The sequence below is a fragment of the Anas platyrhynchos genome, chromosome 1 (genome assembly GCF_047663525.1).
Source record: "Anas platyrhynchos isolate ZD024472 breed Pekin duck chromosome 1, IASCAAS_PekinDuck_T2T, whole genome shotgun sequence".
NCBI classification, from domain to species: Eukaryota; Metazoa; Chordata; class Aves; order Anseriformes; family Anatidae; genus Anas; species Anas platyrhynchos.
In genome coordinates, this window is record NC_092587.1 from 122,240,373 (window position 1) to 122,263,352 (window position 22,980).

General features: G+C 45.5%; 1 protein-coding gene across 1 annotated transcript in view; it reads left to right on the forward strand.

The window, feature by feature from the left end:
- The window catches only part of TSPAN7 (tetraspanin 7), an 80,688-nt gene that overhangs the window by 45,708 nt on the left and 12,000 nt on the right, over positions 1-22,980 (forward strand). Inside the window, exons 2-4 of the mRNA XM_005014313.6 lie at positions 16,609-16,797; positions 18,981-19,055; positions 21,419-21,514. Coding sequence (XP_005014370.1) covers positions 16,609-16,797; positions 18,981-19,055; positions 21,419-21,514 — 360 coding nt within the window. The remainder of the gene's footprint in view (positions 1-16,608; positions 16,798-18,980; positions 19,056-21,418; positions 21,515-22,980) is intronic.

Here is a 22,980-nt window from a genome sequence, read left to right on the forward strand (position 1 = left end):
TCTCTGTTTGTGTTTTCTTGTTTTGCTTCAGTATTTATCTTCTCTCCACTCCTGCTCTCTCAGTAACTGCGTGTACTGCTGTGCTGTCAGCTGTAGCACAAAATAGCTACGATAAAACTACTCCGAAGCATTATGTACTTAAGGGCCAAGCCTCGAACCGTACTGCCAATAACGTTTATGTATAATGGGGGAAATATTCTTATATTGTGGGGAACATTGCGATGTTCCGATTGTTAAATCAGAGTGTTCTGGGTGGCTAAATGGGGCGTTTCAGTGAAGAGGAAATTGGCTTTGGAGAACTTGGCATCCGTTTACTGCGTGTGCGGTGTACCCAGTGAGCAGGTAGCAATAGCAGACCAAATGCATCACAGCTACTCCAAACTTACCAGGCTGCCTTTTCAGCTGGGTTTTCAGCCTTGTCTGGGACGTGCTGTTGGGATCCTGTGTTTTTCCCAGCAGGGGACATGGGGCCACCAATTCTGGCCATGCCGAACTCCCCAGTTGTGCCGTGTATGTGGTGATGTGCCGTGGGTTAGTCCCCTCTGGGAGACTAAAAAACGAAAACATTCATTAATGTTATGCATTGTGCTTCAATAACCTATAGGGCAGTGAGTTTCAGTCCTTCTGAGCTTAACTCACTAAGTATCTGAAATATCTTTGGGGAGTCTGATCTTTTTGGCACTCCAAGGCTGGCAACATGAAATGCAAAAGGGACGTCTGGTCTTGTCCTATAGTCTTTTGAGTCTATTTTTTTCTTCCTTCTTTTTTCTTTCTCTCTCTTTTTTTTTTTTTTTAATTTTATGTGGGTGAGTGTAGCAACATTATTTGGTGTTGCCTTTCTCACTGATACTACTATGTTATTTCCCAGAAGCCAGACTCCCATACTTTAAGCTTTTCCCAGCCCATTTGGTAAGCCACCACGTCGGTGGTGTGTCATCCTGGATTAGCAGCGAGCATCGGCTCCAGCCAGATAGGACGGCACGTTTGGGAGCTGCATCCCTGCAGTTCTGGAGCCAGTCACAGCACGGTCTTAGTGACAGCTGCTGGCGGCGTGTAGTAAGAGCTGGTGATGTAAAACAGGAAAGCTTGGTAAACGTATGGGAGAGAGTAATCGGCTAAGCATTTGTATGGCTCATGCCCAGCCTCCTAATGCTTTCTATTTTCTCTCGTTAGTAGGTGGCTCCCCAGGTTGGAAGCTTTTAAGATTGCAGATGAGGCTTGAAGAAGAATGACTGGCAACAGTGCAGACACGAACTTTACAACACCAGTCAAACGAAATAAAACAGAATGATGTGTATAATGATGGGAACATTAGCTTGTCTTACTGGTAGTATGAATGCTAGTAAGATAAATATTGAATATCTGTAAATAAACTATCATTATACTAGCATGAGACCTCCCTTCAAATTGTAATTCTTCTTGAAAAAGAGGCGATGCTTTTCTTTTCAACAGGAGCCCTGCACTGAATCATTTCCTTTAATTGCTGTTCGAAAATATAGAACAGGTTTTTTTAATGCCTACTTTTTATATTTATCTTTTTGCTTTCCATTAATTGCTGTGCTTCCATTCAAGCTTGAAAATGAAATTGCTTCCCCAGCATATTTCTTGTCTGCTATGTGTAAACATGGGCTTTTTTTTTATTAGCCTGGTTTCCAGTGAAGCTGAAAGCACACTAGCACCAAATGCACCGAGAGGCTTTCATCACTTATCTCGGTTACAGGCATTTCAAAGGAAACTCAGAGAAGCTGCCACGTAGAGCAAACCTCATCCCTTTCTCTTATTATGAGGAATTCATCTCGCGTTCTGGGGACTTAACTGCAGAAGCTTCATCCCGGGGTTTAAGCTTAATTTGGGGCAACTATCCACTCGTTAAACTTCAGATTCCCACTTTTGCCTGCAAGTGTCCAGTTTTGGAAGATGTGGGCAGTAATCCTGTCGAGCTGCTCCTGCCCTGCTTTCGGCAGACGGCGGAGGACAGCGCCAGGAGCCACGTGGTGGCTGCTCAGCAAGCCTTTCTGGGGCCAGAGTCTGAAATCTTCTCTCCCTCCTTGTTTAAGCAGCCCACCCGCTTCATTTATTTGCTTTGACTCTATTTGGTTAGGGAGTGTGTTAAGTGTTACATTAAAACTGGATCGGAGCTGATGAGATGCACAGGAATAGAGGAGACTTACTTGAAAGTGAATCATCTTTAATAGCAATAAGATACGCGAGGCTGGGTACAGTTTGCTCCGGCTCTCGTTAAGTACATCACTGTAGTTTTGTGCAGCAGCAGACTTCCGAGGCTCTCCTGAGTGATTCGGAGCACTCAGCTACAAGTAATGGCAGTGCCAGTGCCTGTGCTCCCCGAGGTGCTGTGGCAAAGCCGGGTGATAAGGATGGGATAAGCACGTGTCCCACAGCTTCTGGATCCATACCAAAGTGTAAGATGAATTGAAGTGCTGGGAGACCTGCGGTTAAAAGCTCTTCTGATGTCTGCACAGTCCTGATGGAAAACAGAGATGCAGATTAGTTTATCCATTCAGAGTGGGACCTATCAGTATCTCCCGTAACTTGCAGTAGGTAGAGTTTTGCACGTGTCTGGCTGGAGATGCCTGAGTATTTGCGTCTCAAAAGACTATTAAATAAAAACAGTGTAGGTACTTGGGTGTTAGCAGTGGCCTGGTAGCATCACCCCTTACTGTGATTATCTGGTATTTCCTATTGAAAGGTTTCCTTTGGTTTGGTTTGTTTGTTATTAACACACCACACAACTTCAGGGCTTCAAACATCTGGGTTGAAATTTTGTTCCAGTTTGTGGCTGGATTCTTTTTCAATGTGTGCTTCAGCTGGAATTTAGCAGCTTGAGTGCAAGCCTCGATAAAAACTTTTTTTTTTTGGACAGGAAAACACGCAAGTGTCAGTATTTGCATCGAGCATCTCCAATAGGTGTACTGAACTGAAAAGCAGCTCTTAGGTGAGGGCTGTGCCTTTATTTTGAGATGCAGTAGCCACAAATACAGGAACTTACCTCAACCATTTACGCAAGAGTATAAGATTATGTATAAAAATACAGAACAAGGAGCATGCTAGGGAATTATTCCCTCTCCTGCAGTCCTTCAAAGCTGCCCTGTTGCTACTTGCCCCTTTCTACCAGTCTGGCTTGTGGAGAAATCGTCTTTTTTCTGCTGAGGATAGGTGTACGTGTATTCTGATAGCACATCTTCACACACACCGCTGAGCATCACCTCTCACCTTGAGCGACCGACTGCCTTGCAGATAAAGACGTGATATCCCTGTTAAACCTGCAGAGAAGGGTGGTGGTGATCACTCCAGCTGGCAACTGGTTTCGTGTGGAAGGACCCTGCCGTCCACGTAGTTGTGTCGGGGTGTGTGTGTCTGGTTTGTTGTAGGCAGCTGCTGATTTTAAGAATTATATTCTAAATGTGCATGCTTACACTCTCCACAAATGGCTGGTTCTGAACTCTTAGAAGTTAACAGCTGGCAGCATGCCGTGTCCATTTACTGCACAGCCTCTGCAGGAACCGACAAATTTGAGTTTCATTGGGCTTCTTCCTCCTCCTTTTTGCTGCTAGGAAGATAGGACTTGAGCGAACACCCTTGGTTATTGGAGCATCCCCCAGCAGTGCAGAGGAGTGCACGGAGCATCTGCACGCCACAGTTTGTGGGAATGCCTTCCTGTTGGGATCCGGAGCAGATGTGTCCTTCCTCGCTCTAAAAAAGCAGATGAGTGTTCAGGAGCGCGGCTTCTGGCTTTGACTTCGGCTTCTTGAGTAGGAGTGGCACATGAAAAACAGAGCCATATGCAAAGGACAAACGGAGCAGGATGAAAAACTGCTGTGTAGGCGCTGAGACAGAGTGCTAGACCTTGCCTGGGGCATGACTGGGTTATTTCGGGGTGGTACAAACTATGTTTCTTGCCCAAACCAGATCTGTATCCACCAGAGGAGTTCCCTGCAGTGTGCTGCCTTAAAGAGCTGCAGAGGCAAATACAAGGTATACAGAGGGATGGCAGCTCTTGGCTCCTTCTAAGTATGTTTAGGAGAGTGTAAATAACCTCTGATTCCCAACAGAACGGGATCGGTACATTAGGGGTTTGGTTGCAATAACAAAAACCTTCCAAAACCTCCAACAAAGCCCTTACCAGATCACCGCGTGTGCTTCTGAGCTGATTTTTGCATGGATTGAACCGAAAACGAACACGGCAGCTGACAACCTTCTTGGCAGAGGAGCCCTGGCACGGAGGGGACGGATGGAGGCTTGGGGCCCCCCGCTTCCTCCTGAGGGGTTCCAGCCAATTTGGGTTTTTAGCAGGCCTCCTGCTTTCCCCCTTGTGCCGTTGCCCAGCAGCCCCCCTCCTGCGGATGAGGGGGTGAAGCTGCCCATCTGCCACCTTCTGCAGGCAGCGACCCTGTCGCTGCCCTTGCCTCCTGCCCTCCCACCCCCGTGGCAGCCCGCTGGGGGAGATCCCTGGCTTTGGAAATGCATCCTTGGGGTTGTGCGTGTGCCTTTTTCTCGTGTCCGCGTGCCGCGAGGGGCTGTGGTCAGCAGGCAGGCAAAAATCCCCTTCTCTCCGCTACGATTTGCAAATTTCGGAGCTCGAAACTTCTGGCACGGGTCCCAGCAGCATGACCTTGAATTCAGTGCTATTGAATTTCTGCACGCTGCTATTATCGCCCATTTCTGGGCTGTAGCCTGCTCTTTCTGAAGGGCGTTGGGAGCGGAGGAGCCTGAGCGCAAAGTGGTGCCAAGAGAGGTTCGTACCACTGCCGTCGTGTGCTGTGACTAATGAGCTTGTTAAGCAGTGCTTAATTCGTTTCAAGTTTTCTCCCTGTTAAATCTTAACTTTGTAAGAACACCAGGTAAACAATCCAATAGCTCTGCTTTTCCTGCAAAGAGAGCAATGGTTCTGGGTCTCGTGCTGCGGGGGATGCTTTTACTTTTTACGTTGATTTGCAGTCTTTGATGTCTTTTTATTTATTTTTTTTTTTTCAGTACTTTTTTCACAGTATCTTTTCTGGCACAGTTTATGGTGCCTGCCCTAGTGCTGGTGCAGAAGAACGCCTTTCCTCCTGTTGACGCTGCCAAACCTCCTTCAGCAGAGGTTTTCCTTACCCGAATCAGGCTCGGGGTACAGCTGTGTCTTTCCATGTGGTCATAGATCATACCTGTGCTAACATGGGCTTTGGCTGTCGTACTGGTCTGGTGGGCACAGTCAGCACCATCAGCTGCTTTTCCGGGCATTTCATTTTCCTGATTTACTTTCTTCACACAGGGATTATAGAAGTTTGGCTGTTGCATGTAAGAAACAGTAAAGGATTTAAATAGGGGATACTCCTAGTCTTGATTACCTTGCATATTTTTCATTTAAAGTCTGATATCTCAATAAAACTGGAGAACTGTTTTAAGGTTTGAGTGCTTCTTAAACCCACATTGCTGTCATCTTTGTGTATTGCTACTGCAGGGGTTTGAAAGTGTGATTCTGAGGGACGGCTGCTGCCTGGGTGTAAGACAGAGAGTTGCAGCCACCACAGTTTCAAGTCCTACAGAAAAATATTCTCTGGCAATATCCGTTTACTAATGATGAGTTTTTTCCTTCTATTCCCATCCTAGCAAGGTGGTTGATGCCCCATGCCTGTCAGTGATCGAGAGGCGTTTGGGCAATGCCCTCAGCAGTGTGCTTTAACTTTTGGTTAGCCCTGGGGAGGTCAGGCAGCTGGACTCGATGATCTGTAGGGTCTGTAGGTCCCTTCCAGCTGAGCTATTCCCTTCCACCCCACTGTGTATAGTGCTAGGCCTTCAAAACATCCACTGGCTCTTTGCTTAGGAGTGCGTGTTCACATTCATAATGAACGGAGTGGACACGTGTTTGAAATTACACTTGTGGAAAGCTTGGCGGTTCCCAATGCTATGTTAATTGTTGAAAAATAGATTTTGACACTTCAGAAGGCATGAGAGTTTGGCTGGGATGGACATCTGGAAGACAGCAAGCTTGGCTTTCCCTAAATTTTTGTAAAACAGGCAAGCAAATGAAGAAAAAGGACCGGTCGGTTGTGGCTGTGACTCTCAAGCTCTGTGGCAATGTTCTCGTCCAGCCATTGCTGCGCTGCCCAGGAGGAGCAGAAGGAGATGCAGCACTGCCGTCTTGAGAGCGACATCCCTGGGCAAAAGTCCTCTCTGGTGACACAGGCACTGGAGCTAGCTCAGAGTCAGGTGAGGCGGGATGCTCTTGTTTCAACTCCTAAAACACCTGGGCTTTATTCGGCTGCTTTTCCCCTTGCACGCTCTGTCCCGTGAGGCACCCCACGGTCCTGCTGTGAAATCCTGGCGGTGACTTCATTTCCTCTCGTCAGCTCCTCCGCTTCGGTGGCCATTCCTTGAACACCGGCTCATTAATGGGTAAGCCCTATCCAGACTTTGGTAGCAACAGGTAATCTCACACCCATATACCTGACAGGCTGGGCACTCTGTAGAGAAAATACGTAGTGGAGGATGAAGGATTTTCAGAAGAAAAACCAAAGCTGGAGGAACTGAGCTGCAGACAAGGTTGTGGCTGCGCAAAGCAGTGCAGGTTTTACACCATGCTCCACAAGCTGAGGAGATAAGTGCTGGGGGCTCCTCCTTTCTCTAATGAGGTGCTGCAGTTTGTAGAATGGGATGCTGCTTTTGATACTTCCTAACAGGAAGCTCTTTTTCCTTGAACACTCAGGCATGCATATTTAAAGCTAAGTTTCAAGAAATTAGTCCTGAAAATTCCCAGCAGAAATGTATTTTTGCGTTTTATTTTTTACCCAGAGATGACCACATTTTGGTCTGCAGCTGATTTAGGAGATACATCAATTAATAGAGCTACTTGTAACCAAACCATAAAATAAAACATTTCTTCTCATTTAATGAAGTGTCTTACATAAAAATAAATATCCGCCTAGTAATGAAGATACTAATTTTACTAAAATTTCTGAGTATTTCCCTAAGTGCAAGGTGGGATAAAGCTGAGTTTTCCACCAGGGGAATATGACTGTTTCTTATAACCATTTATTATGCGCATGATCGTAGAATGGAGATCAGGTCCCAAATCCCATTATTCTTCCTGAATCTCCCAGTAAGTGGCATGTAATTAATTATTTCTTTATGGAAAAAAAAATATAATCTATAAGAATAGGTTTTGCTACTATGTTAGCAAGAAATGATTAGTTTTGAGCCACACTGCAAGGGGCTTTTCAAACTGTCATGTCCGTCCCCCCCCACCCCCACTGCTCTCTTTGTTAGTGCTTTTAGGACTTCTTGGGACATATCCAATTTTTCATCCTTCAGTGAACTGGAGGACTTGGATTTTACCCCCGCTGTTAATTAGAGGAATACTGTCCTCTTCTCCGGGTGGCAAGGAGGCACTGTAGGGAGGCTGTTATCTTCTCTGTTTTTTTTTTATTTTTTTTCTAAGTGCTGGTTTAACCTATTTTTTATTTTGAAGCCCATAACATGTATGGTTAGTGTATGGATGTGTGGGGGTTCTGGGAAACACCCAGACTGTATATACAATGTGCACTTACTTTTGGAGGTCGTTTAACTCAATTGATGCTGAAAGAGGCACCATTAAAGTTAGGGGTAAGGACACACTGCTTTCTTCAGGGTTGGTGGTGAGTAGCCTGATCAACTGCATTCTCTGTGACAATCTAGTAGTCACTTTGGTGTCTGTCTGAGAGCTGGTATTTTATTTCATTTCCATAGCGTTTTTTTAAACAGCCCTACAATTTCAGCTCCAAGGATATTAATGTGGTGGTGGCTCACTTATAACAAATATTCATGCGCTTGTAATAACATCACAGCAAGGAAGATAAGCAAACATTAGAAATATTTTTGAAAAAAAAAAAGATAGGATGTCAGTCCACACATGGAAAGGAGCTGGGGAAGAAGAGGTTGTTAAGCTTGACATTGGTGTATCTAATCAAAATCTGCTGCTCTGTGTTTCAGAGCAAAGCTGGTGGCTGGCTGCTGACCTGGATGCACTAGGTACCCAGCTCTGACCTGGTGGGGACATGAGAGTGGTGAATGCATCCCTATTGCCATAGTTTGCTCGTGCTGGTATCCCTAATGTCATTTTCTGCCGGGAGGGCATGGACCAGCAGTCCTAATATACAGGATTCCCAGTTTGGGAAGGAACGAGCAAGGGCTGTGCGAGGTAATCCATTCTGTGACAGCAGCTAGGACTAGATGGATGCTGAGCCACGTGGATTGTAATTCAAACAGATTGCTAGGGCAAAGGGACAAACCAAGACCTGTAGTGCTGGACATCCTACCTGTGCAACAGAAAGAGACAGCTCCAAATGCAAAGGGTTGCAGCTGACCAAGGTGAGACAAGCAATGGATCATGGAGAGGGATGCAAGCTACCAAATTAAGGTCATGGCATTTTTCTTTGCATCCTTTGGACTGGGTTTTCTTAAAGGGATTGTGTAGAGGGGAAACTCTGTCAGGAAAGGAGAGGAAGGAGAGGGACATGCCTGAGTTAGAAAAGAGGGGAGACAAAAAATTTTTCTTCGGTAGAGTCTTCCCTGAGCACAGTATAGTTATGGTGGACTTAAAAATAAATAAATTGATATTATTTTTTATTATTTTTTTTTTAAAGAAAGTTCTGCTGGAAAAATTTATTTCTTTCTTTGATCAGATTTTTTTTTTAATAGCTTATTTTTTTGTGGAAATACTAGGCAGTAACACTGGTGACAGCACCTTCGGTGGTAGTTTTGTTTATGTTGTGTTTTTTTTTCTGCCAATGTGCATCTTTTATTTTTTCCAAAGGGGAGGGAAAGATGTGGAAAAGTTGCCTCCTTCCAAAGATACAGCTTTCTTTTAGTTCCAGCAGAGGTCAATACTGTGCAAAACGTAACTGAGGGTGACTTCTAAGGTGTAGTCAAGATCACTAGATGCGAAGATAGAAAATTCAGCTGTGTTGCTGCCTTACATGCATCTCCACATTACATCCTATCTTTTCTTTCTGCTTTGCTCCAGCCTGTGAAGAGCTGACACTGAAGATCCGAAGAAGATTTATGTTTGTTTTAGTCCCCTGCCTGCCTGATGAGAACCCAGAGGCTGAGGCAGAAAAAGATTCAAAGCCAGCCACTCCCCTTGCTTGGCAGGCTGTAAAGCAAGAACATTTTTGAATGTGATCCCTTGCTTATTTCAGGAAACTTATAAAATTTTCAGAGGTAGGCCAGTTATTTTTAAGCCTCTCTAGGCATGCTTTTAATGCAGGGTATGCTCAAGGTCGACCATTTTCCTCATGAAAAAATTTCCGTCCTGTGGGGAGAAGTCTGGTAGATCTAATTAGCCGTGTGCTGTGGTCCTCTCTCGTTTCCTCACAGCCTGCTAAACCTATCGCTAGACCCTTCAGCTTCAGCCAAGATGGATTGCATTAGTTCTTGTCTGCCTTCCCCTGGCTTCATCCGTTTTAAGCACAGACTTTCTCTAGTCCTTTAGAGGAAAAGATTGCAGCAGAGAGGTGCTGAGACAGCACGCCTCTACCAAAAGGCAAGGAGGCTGGTGTTTGGAAGGACTGAAATCAAGGAGCTGAAAATATCAAAAGCGTGCCTATTTCCTTTGCATTTGACTCCTTTCTGCCGCTTTGGATCTCTTTTCAAGTTGCACACGTTTTGCAATCAATCATTTAGCAAGGTTGTGAATATGAAATGAAACGGTAAAAATGATACCTACAACGAGAGCCTGATTAATGAAGCTGACCTCCTGCTTCTTGGTTCTGTGAGTAAAAAACTGGTCCAGAGAAATGCTGTGTTCTCCCAGGTGCTTCTGAAATCAGCAGGGATTGCTGTTGTGCTCAGTATCAGTCAGGATTGGGTACCGAGTCTTATTTTGCCAGAGCTTAGGAAGCAAAATAGCTGACATCTGTAATGAACAGGAGGACATGAATTATGTAGACAAATAAACTAGCAATTACTGCTGCACATTTATCTTCACCTCTGTAAATGATAAACTTTAAATGTTCCATATGGAAGCCCTGTGTATAAATTAGTTCCTCTGCATTTGGGCCTGTTGAAATCTCAGTGGATGTGAGATGGAGTAGCTTTTATATCTCCCGTCTCGGTTTAAGACGGCAGCTCCCTTCATACCGTGCTGCAAATGCTTTGTGAGATTTGGGGTGTGAAGAAAGCAGACTCCATTAGGATGCAGTGTGCATCCTGGTTAAAGGAGTACATAGTGTTTTCCTGCGTTATTCTGACAGAATTAAAGATAGTGCAGTTTCAAAAGTTATTCTCTGAATCCTCTTCTCTTATTTACATGTTTCTCCTCTGTTACCCAGAAGGAGGGGGGTTGATATTATTTATTTTTTGTTCTGGTCCTGTTAAAATAAGTAATTCCTAGGCATTTGTGTGTTGTCCCTTAATGAGAAAATGTGTATGTTCAGTATCAGTTCTGATTTCAGAAATGCATAGCATTATCAGGGTATCATTGTCCCTGGCTCCTGTAAAGCTGCAGCACATACCCTCGTGTTGAAGCCATTGGCCATATCTCTGCCTGTGTGTCTCTGAAGAGCAGAGGGCTTATTGGACAGGTGAAGTTACGCCTAGCATTCAGTTCAGTTGTATTTGTGCCCATCTGAAGCACATTAACTTTTTTACTACATCTAGTCAGCTCCACGTGCAGTCTCGCAGTCCTACTGACAATCCCTGATATGTTCAGATGCTGAATAAGAGTACTTATACCCAGAGACGTGAGCTGGGAAGAAGCAGAAGCGAATAAAGATGCCTGAGAGGCCAGTGAGGTTTGGGCTCGTGGTCAGAGCAAGGGGTAGAGTTGGTTGGATTTTTTTTTTCCAGGTTCTTTTTTTTTTTAAAAAAAATCAGCCAGGACTTGCTGATTCATCTAGATTCAAACACACCATGGGAACATCTTGATTGCAGTGGAGTTTTTCTTGGAAAATGACCAGGTTGCCTACCTGCTTCATTTCCTGCCATCTAGTCAGTCAAGGGCTTCAGGGCTGTATTTGCCAAGCCTGAGTTCAGAAGCAATCAGCGTGAGGCCTTGTAGCCCTAAACAGTGCAATCTCTAGCTGCATCTAGTCCTTACAATCCTTGCCCTGCTTGGATATCTGCTACATTATTATTTTTTTTGGAATGTTTGACCTAAATGAAAGGCAGGCCTAGTAAAGTTAAACTGAATGCTACATCTCAGGTTTCTGTGCTGAAGAAGCATGAGTCAAGGGGCTTCTGTGGCAGTGAATTTTTGCAATGAACTATCTTTGATGAAATCCAGCATGAAATATCTTTCTAATAATGTGCAAGGCTGGAGAAATGGCACAGAAGAGAACCAGAAGTTGCATGGTGTTGTTTTATTATTTTTTTTTTGGGTCCCGAGGAGGAGTAATTGGTGTCTCAAGGTTGCTTGTCTTGAAAGGTCGATGCAGTACCACTGCAGTATCCACAGGTTTCAGCATCCTACCTCCAACAGGGACATCTGCAGCACCTTGGACAGCCGTGGAGGTACCAGCCCCCTGCCTGAGGTGGTTTGCATGGCGGGGAGGCAGGCAGTGTGCCTGTCCCTCCTCTCCCTCCCCGGCTGGGGCACAGTGCAGGAGGATGGTCAGCACAAGGAGGCAGGAGTCGTGAGGCAAATGACTGTCTTTATGCACATTGAGGGTGGCAACAGACAGACTAAATCCTGAATTAGGGTGAATCAGAAGTAACAGTCACTCCCCAAACAGGTTTTAATACGAGGCTACGAGGCCCTCGCGCTTCCCTGACTGACGGCATCTGCGTGTGAGGCAGGAAGAAGGGAGCCATACGTCAGGAGCCTAAACGGAGCGCTTTGTCCTAGAAATGTATGCAAACAGGGAGCATCCGTCAAAATAGATTAAACACCCTGCTGCGCGCGAGAGGCAGGGCAATTTGCAAGAATTAAAAAGAGCTGACAAAAGTCGGCACTAACACCCAGCATGCGAGCCCGTTCGTGGGCATGAAGCTTGTCCGAGTTTCTGGAGGCTGGCTGTGCGCGCTGGGCTTGCCCTGAGCACCCATAAGTCAGGCCTTCCCTGGCACCGTGACTGTTTTATCTGGGTGTGGACTACTATGGTTTAAACCAAAGCTCTTGTAAAATCTGAGGGTGCATGGGAAGGGCCTTGAAACCTGCCATGTTGGGGTTTTGCTCTTTTGCTTTCTCTTAAGCTGATATTTCGGCCTTTTGCTTTCTCTTAATCTATAATAGAAAGGGAGGGGGCAGGCCCACCACGGCTGTCAGGCCGTGAGGGCGAGCAGGCAGTGACCAGGCCGGTCTCCTGTCACCTTACATTTGTCACAGCTGATACTGCGTAAGACAGGGCTGAGGCCTGGCGAGGCCACCCAGACCCATGGTGGGATGGCCTTGTTGTACTGTACCACTCCAGATCTCTGGTCTGAAGCACTGTAGTTTCTTTCTCTGTCTGCCAAGGAGCTCGGGTCTGGACGTGCCTGGGAATAGGCACTGCACTGTCTGTTTTAGCCAAACCTGAGCAGAGAATGCAGGTTGCCAGGAACATCATCCCATTTCCAGGACGAAGCTTAATTCTTAGCAGGCCCACACAAAGGACAAATTTTGCTGCTGCTCTCCTGCCCCATGTGTGCCAGCTTTTGCAGGTGTTTAGGTGTAACGTGGCTGTGGAATCTGAACTGTGGCTCTGGTGAGCTCTATAAGGTTTGTAGTGACTGTCCTGTGTCTGCTAGGATAGCTTAGTATTGTGCACGTCTCCAGGGGACAACGTATTCTCATACGCATATAGCTGCTACTGTTTATCTTGATGATTTGCTTAACTCTACGGGGAGAAAAAAATACATGCATGCACAAGCACGCGTGAATAAGACCCTATATCTCAAATGAAAAGGTACTTTTTCTTTTTCTCCCATGAAATCTAAAATTTCCTGGCTAATATATATATAATGTCTGATTTCATAATGAGCAGAGCCTTGGGAAGAACAAGGGTACTTCTGAACACCCTTGCTCTCAACGTTTTTGAAGCCTACTGACTAAAAGCTGACAGAGCCAGCCTGAGTCTCCCAATGAGTACAAATGTTTTCCTTCCTTGAATAACAGAGAAATCTGAAATATATATAGCTGCTTGCCAGTGTTGTTTCAGATTTGCTGAGGGTAAGCAGTTCTTGGTAGCTTTTGAGTGACAGGAGGAAGATGCCATCTTTCACCTGGATGTCGGAGCACTGCAGATATTAAAGCTGTACAAGAACCCCGTGAAGTTAATGGTGTTACCGTTGTTTTAGGGAGGCACCAGAGAAGTGAAACAGCCTGCCTCGAATAAGGAGGTACTTGCAAGAAGTAACTGGAAGAACCGTAATTCTATATACTGTTTATTTATTTTTAAGGAGTGCTGAGGAGTCCAAGGGAATGTAAATGGCTAGGTTTGGGAGTGCTAAAGCATCCTGGTATCCTGTTTGATTCCCAAGCCTTCACCTTCATAGTGTTGCCTGTTTGAGGTGACCTTTAGATGCCCTGATAATCTCCCTCGTGAGCGACACGACGAGGTTTCACAGCTTCCCTGCAGCACAGCTGCCAGCGTTGCTGCTGGCTCCACATCCCAGTGTGGCGGTGAGCAGGGTGCCGCGTCAGTGCTGTGGGGCGTGCTCCCCTCAAACCCAGCTCCTGTGTTTGTATCAAACTTTCCTAATTTATTTAAAAGGGCTTTTTAGTGTGCTTTGATGGCAGGACGTTCAGCCTTAGATTTTTTTTATTTTTTTTTTCCCATTGAAATGTGTGATAATGGTCTGAAAGGAAGGGAAGGGAGCGGGGCAGATGAGGGGGAGGCCGTGCATTGCAGGAGGTACTGTGAGTTTTCTGTTAGACCTTCCTGCCATGAATGTCCCTCCTGCTTTTGAAGAAAACAAACCTAAAAAAAAGAAGCTGGTACATTGATTGTTCCCTCGATTATGTGATGGAACAGAGAGATAGGGATAAAAAGTGTATCTCAAAAATACAGAAATGAGGTTTGCCTTTGGGTGGAAGTGGGCTTTGGTCAGACTGCCACTCGTGCTCTGGTAAATAAAGGTCAGTAAAATATCTGCAAGGAGGTCTTCTGTTTTTTCCTCTTCATGAGCACAGTTACAAGCTGCATGACCGCAGCCCAAGGATATCTGCAGCACTTCTCTCAGGAAACTTAACCATCCCTCTGCACAGTGAGATTTGCTGGGATGTTAGGCCTCACTGCCGATGCAGGATTTCCTTAAACCCATCTACACCAGAGCTCTACTAAGAAACAAAAGGGGAATGAGCCGCCAATAGACTTTGCTCCTTTTCTCCCAAAGTCTTTGTATATCGTAAAATGGATAGGCCCCCTGGAGGTACAGGGAAACCAGACTCTTAAAACACATAGTAAAGGGTTAGTAATTGTTTCAAATAGCAGAATACAAATGCTTTTTATTGCCAAGCTGGAGTTCTCTTTCCAATGTGAAGCCGCTTGTTTGTTTTGGCAGCAGAGGCTGCTTTTACTTCTCCCCGAGGACAGTGGTAAAACTTTCAGCAGCTTAGCTCACGCACAGAAAACAGACCTTTGTCCCACTGGAGGCAAGAAACCAACATTTGTTCTTTGGGCTTCGGAGTCCCTCACAGCTCGCTTGCTGGCTTTGCTTCTGGACTGTCTGAACAAGCTTTTGTATAGGAGCAGAGAGAGAGATGCTCCTTTCCTTGAAGGGCTTTGCGGAGGGATGGGACTAAACTCAGGAGGTGTTTGATGCCTGTGGTTACATAAGCTACATGGTGATTTTTTTTTTTTGACGTTAAATTGTTGGTTGACGGGCTGCAACAGCAAGGACTCAGCACTTTCCACAGATCTGCACTGAGGGATGAAGAGGAGTTGTATTTGCTCTTAACTCCCCTGTGGGCAGGGGAGCAGAAATCTTCACTAATCCTGTTCTGGAGGTGTGACAGAAATACCAACACCTGCGGCAGGTCGGGAGCAGAAGGGGAGGTTTCGGGAAACCGCAGGAATTGACGGGTTTCTCTGGCAGTGCTGCACCCTGGTGTGCTGTGGATGGGAGCCAAGTGGGGGCATTTTTTTCCCTACAGCTCTGAAAGGTGGTGGGAGAATAAGAGAATGAGCTAAGAAGTGTTAAAATTGCCAAATGAGATGATTTGCTGTGTTATGGAAAGGCTCTCCTCCCTCTGAGGAGACATTAATTCAATTTTCTCTGCTTGGCCTCCTCTCCTTTGGTTTCTCTCCTTATTCTCTCTCTCTTTTGGCTTCGCTTCTTCCACTCCATTCCTCCCCCCAGCATCCCTCTCCAATATCTTTCTTCATAGCACCTATTCTGTATCCTCTCTCCTCCTGGCATTTTCCCTGTGTGGCTCTGATTGTTCAGCAGCTCCGCTCAATGCGGTTCCCTCAGGAGCAGAAGTGCTGCACCTCAGCAGCATCAGAGCAGCATCAGAGCAGCTTTGCTGTGACTCCCTCAGACACATTCAGAAAAGATGACAGGCTCCTTCACCTGCTAATCCTGAGCAGCAAGACAGTGGAAATGACCTAGTGGGAAGGCAGTGACAAGGGTGCACTCTGTGTGGGTTTTTTGAGCGAGCCTGGATATAAAAAGCCAAGAAACTGCTTTCCTTTCTCCTTTGAGAAGGTTTTCCTTGAATTAATTCATGTCAACCTTTCTGAAAAGTGGCTGAAAGTGATCTAATGAAGTAGCTCAGCTTTGTGCAACACACCTGCCAGCACCAGTCCCCTCCATAAACAACCGCAGGGCAGCCCTGGTGTGACAGCAGGGCATTAAAAGTTTTCCCAGCAGTATAAAGATGTCCACAAGGGAGAAGTTGGAAAGCACACAAAAGAATACTGTCAGGGCATTTCTTCCATTTCAGCCCCTCGGTAGTGGCCTTGAGGAGCTGGAAAGTGGTTTGGAGGAGGTCAGGCAGTGTCTGCAGGCCTGGTGCTCAGGACTGTCTTAATGCTTTTCAATTAATTAAAAATATCACAATTCTTCTTGCTAGCCATGCATGCCCACTGGGTTTTTTGGGCTGTGGGCATCGTCTTCACATTTTAGGCATGAAGCTGGGTACCCCCAAGGCCATGTACTCGGAGGGGGAAAGCTTCTGTTTGGCCAGGGGTCTCGCTTGCATGGGAACGGTGAAGGCTCAGCTTCAAGGGCAGTGCACCACAAGGGATGCTTGCATTCCTGAAACTGAGCACTTCAGATTAAAAAAGGACAGGACAGGAGGTAGGAAGTTTTGTTGCCCAGGTAGTTTTTGTGACAAAAGTCGGGATGTGTGAGGTATGGGCAGTTATTATTGGCTTTTGGTAAGAATGATGGACTTGGCCACCTCTCTTGGCATGCTGTAGGAGCAGAGAGCCCGTTTCTAGACAGAGAGGGGCTATGAGCAAGCACTGCACTCTCCCTTGGCAATCATCAGCCTTGCAGTGATTAGTCCTAGATGTTTGTCTTCCAATGACAGCCGTAATGTAACATCTCCAGAGACTGGAAATTAATTTTCTCTGTGCATCCCTCTGGAGCTAGTAAAAGTCTTGCAGCTCCCTTCTGCCAACACAACAGCACCAATGGAGCTCTTTAGGATCACCGTGCACTGGATTTGGATGCCTTCACTGACAGCTTTCTCCCCTTCCTTTGCAGATCACAGGTGTTATCCTTCTCGCAGTGGGCGTCTGGGGCAAGCTCACTCTAGGCACGTACATCTCTCTCATCGCTGAGAACTCCACCAATGCTCCCTACGTGCTCATCGGAACGGGTACCACCATCATTGTCTTCGGGCTTTTCGGCTGCTTTGCCACTTGTCGCGGCAGCCCATGGATGCTGAAACTGGTAAGGACGCCAAGGTGCTGTATAGGAAGAGGCTTTGTCAATGTATTATGATTTCCCGCTCCTGCCCCAAGCTTCACCAGATGTTAACATGTTTTTTTAGGCACATACGCTAGATTTTATGGGTCTTAATGTTCAACACGTGTGTCTTTTGGATAAAGAAGCGAAAAAAAGTCTTTGCCAAAACCAGTTGTTGATTGAGTTTGAATGAATTTCGCTACTGCGCAGCATGCAGGCCAATCCGTGGCTGGGAGCAAGGGTAAAGTGCCTCTCTGCGAGCAGTTCCACGGTCGTTCTGTTTTTCTGTGAGCCAGACAGGTGTATTTACAATCTTAAAAGTGCTCACAGCACCATAAATGTAAAATTTATTTGAAATGTAGATTAAAGGGGTCTCTGATGTGAAATCCGTGGAAAAATATTTGGTACCTTCTAAACGCGCACCAGTCTTGCTTTTTTCCTAACACTCACCGGAATGAAATAAGTCAACCCCAGACAGCACAGCTCTGTACTGTATGTTTTTCCACATCTCAAAAGCACCGTGGAGTCAAGGTATGCTAAGCTGAGGTACAGCAGCCACCTTAACCAGTTTAACCTCTCTTACTGCAAGTTTCTGTCCAAGTTTTCCAGCTCACCTTGAAATTCAAAGTTGCTAGCAGTTAAACAAACCTGTATCATGAACCGTGCTCCTAGGAATATTCAAGAGCAAAATTTAAAATGCATAACGATTTGAAGGGTGGAAATACCGCTTGTGAAACACTGACATGGTGGAAAAGGGCTTGGCAGTAGATGCATCTGCTGCCATGCCATTTTAGGGCTGATTTCCCGAGGAGATCAGACGATTCTTCTCCGATGTGAAGCGGGCTTTAAAAAGGACATCCTAAAGGGAGTTAATTTTCTAAAGCGATGGCACAGCAGGGGAGAGGCAGGAGCTGCAGATTGAGCAGTGGGTATGTGTGGATGGCCAGTCGGCGTGTACCTAACACCGTTGCAGGTGCACCACTGCTGTCTCTTGCTGGTGATGTGCTGTCAGGGTGTGCGTGGAGGCTTGTCAGAGTTCCTGCAGTCCAGATGGGAAAGTGTGAAAGAATATATAAATCCATAGGAAATCAGGCTCTGCTCGTTGCTCTGTTAGTCGTGTAGCCTGTTTTAAGGTATGTCCCCTAGCTTAGTGTGGCATGTTGCTGTTCCAAACACATAGGTTTATTTTCATTGTACACGTGAGAAATATTTCAAAACCTTACTTCTTTCCTGAATGGAATACAGAAGTGATTTGACAGCAGTATTAGTTGTAGAGAATTATTTTTTTGGTTCTGTCTTCCCTGTTGTCCTCCCTTCCCTAACAACCTTCTATTAAAAATAAATTTCCCTCTTTCCATTAAATCCTATTAGGACTGAATTTAATTTAAAATGTTTCCTTTTTAAAATAACTGTTGAGTTATTTAGCACATGGAGAAAACAGGCATTTTCCCATGAGAAGATTAAGCCCCAGCTTCAAATTTTACCACCCTACTTTGCATTTTTTTACCTTTTTTTTTTTTTTTTTTGGCCTAGATGTATTTTTAATAGTTTGTGAGTGGCTACACTGAAAGCCACTGTTTCCAAGGTTTATTTAGCTCTGAATCCAAATGCTGCTCCCAAATCCAAACACGGGCCTCGGCTCAGCAAAATATATGGGGCATCTGTCTACTATTACCATGAGAATATTTCCCGTGAAGTCAGTCAGTTCATTCATTTGAGAAACTTCAGGAGTCAGGCTGGAAATCCCAATCTAGCAGCAAGAGATAGATAAACATGAGCCAAAACACCTGGGGAAGCCTATTTACTTTAGCAGAGTGCCATACAAATAAAAAGAGTCTGTTTGTATTCCTTCCTGCAAGATCAAAACCTTAGTGGCTTGTGATCTCTTTCTGGTACGTGAATGTGTTTTAATTTATATGAAAATGCTAAACAATACGGGGTCAGAAAACTTAGCAATTAGACAATGCATATAATGTGTGAGTTGCATAAATGCATAAAATATGTTCGTGCAGTAACCTGGGTGTCATCTCCAAAATACGTTTATTAATGTCTTTAAAGAGTGTCTAGATCAGAAAGTTTAATTTAAATTTCGTGTGATAACTGAGCAGTATTTGTGCTGAGACAAAAGCCTGTAATACTCTGACATCTCTTGCCTCCTCTCTTTTCAGTATGCCATGTTCTTATCCCTGGTGTTCCTGGCTGAGCTAGTGGCTGGCATTTCAGGGTTTGTGTTTCGCCACGAGGTAGGTGGAAATGTGCTGAGGTTGCATGTGGCAGCGCCTCCCTGGGCAGGAGCTGCTGAGAAGTGCCCTGGAGCGTGGACGATTTGTAGGTCGCTGAGCTCGGCAGCTCCATCTGCATCTCCAGGGATGCGGCCGATGTTCAACAACAACGTGTGCAGCTCTTAAAAAATGATACGATTCCAAATGAAGGGATTGGGCCAAAGCTCTTGGCCTCAGCTGTCTGATATTTACTCCGGAGCTATCATTTTTTGTGTGTGTGTACATCATGTAAGATCTTTACTCTTTTACATGTGCTGAAGACTGCAAAACAGGCCAGATCTTTTCTTAAACACAGCTTCTTCAGCCAGCCAAGCACTTGCTTATGTAAGGCAGAGAGCACTTTTACGTCAGATCAGACTTGATGTATTGTAAATCTTTTTCTTTGGTGGGGGAGTGGAGGGAGGAGGGCGGGGAGAGGATGTGGAATGGGATTGTGTTTCTATACTGAGAATAGGGAGAGATTAGAAATAGCATGAGGTAGGAAACTGGGACAGGAAGAAGCTTTAGAGACACATGACGGTCTAGATTTGTAGTAGCACTTCTGCTTTATCCACTCTAATCAGGTCTGTCTCTGGTTTTAAGTCCATACACCTACATGCTGTTAATACTGAACCAGAACAACCCCAGAGACCTTCTTTGTCTCTTTTTGTATTAACTGCTTTTCTAGTCTTCTCTTTCAATGTGAAAATTCCCTTGGTATAGGCTTTTCTGGTGTCTCCCCTTGAGAGTGGTGGATGTTTTTTAGTTTGAACCTGAAAGACCTGCCCACCTGCTGAAGGTGCCATATCATCGGGCCTAAACCGTGGTGGCAGCCTCGGCATGACACTGCTGCTCCCTCTTGGCACAGGCAAATCTCTTGCGAAGGTCACAACTATCTGGGTTGACCAAACCATCTGCCACGCATCCCCTTTACCACCCAGCTGAAGTACCTTTCGCAGCAATGTGCTTGACCTTCTTCACCTGAGAGAGCTTTATTCCTTCCCCAATTGCCTTCGGTGCTGGGATCATTTTTACTGTATCAGGGGATTCGTGGTTTCTTCTGAGGCCCCTGTCTTCTGTCTCCTGGCTGGGTCCATCTGGCAGAGAAGTGCAGGCTGCTTCCTTTCTCTTCCTTTGCACAAACTGGGATTTTTGGCTTTCTGATATAGCTCTGTCCCCCACCTTGCTGTGGGTGTAATCTCCTTGGGCACCAAAGCAACGTAGCTGGGAAGATAACCCCAACTGTTCATAATTTTGCTCCTTGCCTCACACCTCACACTGCTTGATGTTTAGTGAAAGGTCTCGTTTTCGTTGTGTGCCCAGGTGATGTACTCAAGGCACTCGGTGCCCACCTGGCTCCTCAGGGCACACTTAGTAACGTTGGTGGCTTCTGGGTCGTTGCCATGTGCTGTGCCAAGGAGTCCGAGCAATCTCCAGCTCCCATCAGGCAGATCCCCCTTGAGCAGAGGGAAGCATGAAGCCTCCTTCAAACACAGTGCTGGAGCAAAGTATTTGGGGAAAAAGCATCTATAGGTTAAGTCATTTTCCGATCCCTTTTTGGTCACCTGACAAGCTTGACTTCTCCTAGCACCTTTAACGGGTTGTGATACATCCACCTGCTTCCTCTCCATATCGTCCCCATGTTTCTTAAGGGACTTCTCTGGTTAACCACTAACGATTCTGGTGTACCTTCAGTGGTCACGTTTTTATACTTTTATTGGTTGCAGCTACTTCTGCTGCTTGTCTTGAAAAGGAAGGAAAATCCTCAAAACCAACAATTTTCTCTCAGTCTCAAGAATGTTTAAAGCCTGAGCTGTATGGTCTGAAGCTGTCAGTTTGCAGGTCCATGCATGGGATCTCCTCAATCCCGTTATGTATGCCAAGGATTTGTGATCCCGAAGCATTTGCTTTGAAGTGGGATTCGCGGAGCCATCCTTTTGCTGTCTGGTTTTCCTTCTAGAGAGCCCCCGTTCAACTGAACCAGTACATACATCCCCCGGGCATCCCAATAACCTGTGCAGTGTTTTTACATTAACACCCAAAATGTCAGAATTCTGTTTTTAAAAATATAAAGCAGTGTGCTAGGGTGGTGCTCTTGGAAGAGGCCAAGTCTGATAGACCCCACTTGGGAAATACCGTGAGTGGACTCCTGAGGGTTAAGAAGGAGCTCTGCCATCTCTGAAAGCATACTTCAGAAGGAGTGTGAAGGGGTGGTTTAATTGCCTTGTTCAGCTTAGAAATGCTTTTGTTTCCTGGAAAGAGTGCCTCGGATGTTACGCTTTGTGTTTTTTCAAGTGGGCAGGTTTGTTGTTTTGTTTTGTTGTGCTTTGTTTTTCCCCTCTTAGATCAAGGATACCTTCCTTAGGACATACACCGAAGCAATCCAGAATTACAACAAGAACGATGAGCGGAGCCATGCAGTGGATAACGTGCAGGAAAGCGTAAGTCTGAAATGTGGAGATTAAAAATGAATAGATAGGTAGAGACAAAGCATACCTTCAGATCTGATCACAGAGCATGATGTGCTGATGACTGCAAGCTGTATTTTGGAAGCAAAATGCAGCATTTAAGGTTTGGTCTTGCTCCCCAGTTCTGATTATAGCCCTGTCTGGTTGCAGGGCAAGTTTTTGCTGTAAGAAATCAGGTTTCTGAATGCTTGAGAGGACATGCTGCCCCGACAAAGTCAATGGGAACTTCCCCATACGCACCAGTAAAAATAGGTTTTGCCCAGAACATCTGCTACTCGTAGAGTAGTTAGTCCCTCCAAGAACGCCCTGCTTTGTCTGGGAGATTTGCTGGATACCATGCCCAAGGCACCAGGAGATACCAAATGGCAGTATTTCAAACCCAGTATTGCAACAGCACCATGCTGGTATGCTCTTAATTCTGTTGTTTCATGAAATCAATTGCAATTACCTCTAATCTTGTGCCTGGGCTATGTTAAAAAACATGTACCAATGGCATGGAAACGTTTTACAATTGATTCAAACTGATGTAAGCCCAAATTAGAGAGTGGCAAAACTGATCGAAAGAAAAAGTATTTCAACTGACATGCTTGTACAAGATGGCTAAATTGTAATGAGCTCAGTACAAGCTGTCCGGTAAAGATGGGGCCCATCCTTCTTGCTTGTGGTTCACCCAGAGCTTGAATTACATTTAGGAGCCAGTTTTATCTGTGGTGGAAAGTGGGCAGCCCTTATTCTTCAGGGAAATCTGTCAATAGGATTATAAAATATTGTAAATCTGAGCTGGATCAGACAGGATTTTGTAATCTAGCATCTTGCATCGCTGATCAACTGCAGCTGTTCTGTTTGCAAGCACAATGAGAGGCTGGCAGAGGAGACTTAATGAGATAAGGGAAGAAACTGAGTGTATTTTGTCCGAAGGGACAGACAAATGGGGCTCTGGGACCTGAGGGTTGCAGTGACAGAGCAATGGGAGGTTTCCGTGCCTTCCAGCAGAGTAGAGCATGAGCAAATGCTGCAGCCTGGCCAAACTAATCTGAGGTGGCCAAACACATGGGGCCAAGTCCACCGACTGGAGCAAAGGGCAGTAAAATTCACATTTAAATTCTCACAGGAAGTTATTCCATAGCCAAAAGATGTCCCTGCAGCTCACAGTACGTGTTTTGAGCCAGTTGGCTTTTCGTAGGATTGGAACTTGCCAAATGGATGAAATTTTAATGTAACTGTATTGAGAGGGCTTCGAGGTCTGTCCTAGAGATGACAACTGTTATTTAGAGCCCCTCAGCACATTTGAAATTGCCCTAACCTGGCTCCTCCAGCCTAGCAGACTATAGTGCTGCTCTAAATAGAGTATATTCAGCTGTCAGATTGCCTGTTTGCGAAACGTTAACTCTTTGTTGGAATTTCTCATTCCTTGGAGTTGGCTGAACTAAATAGTTTCG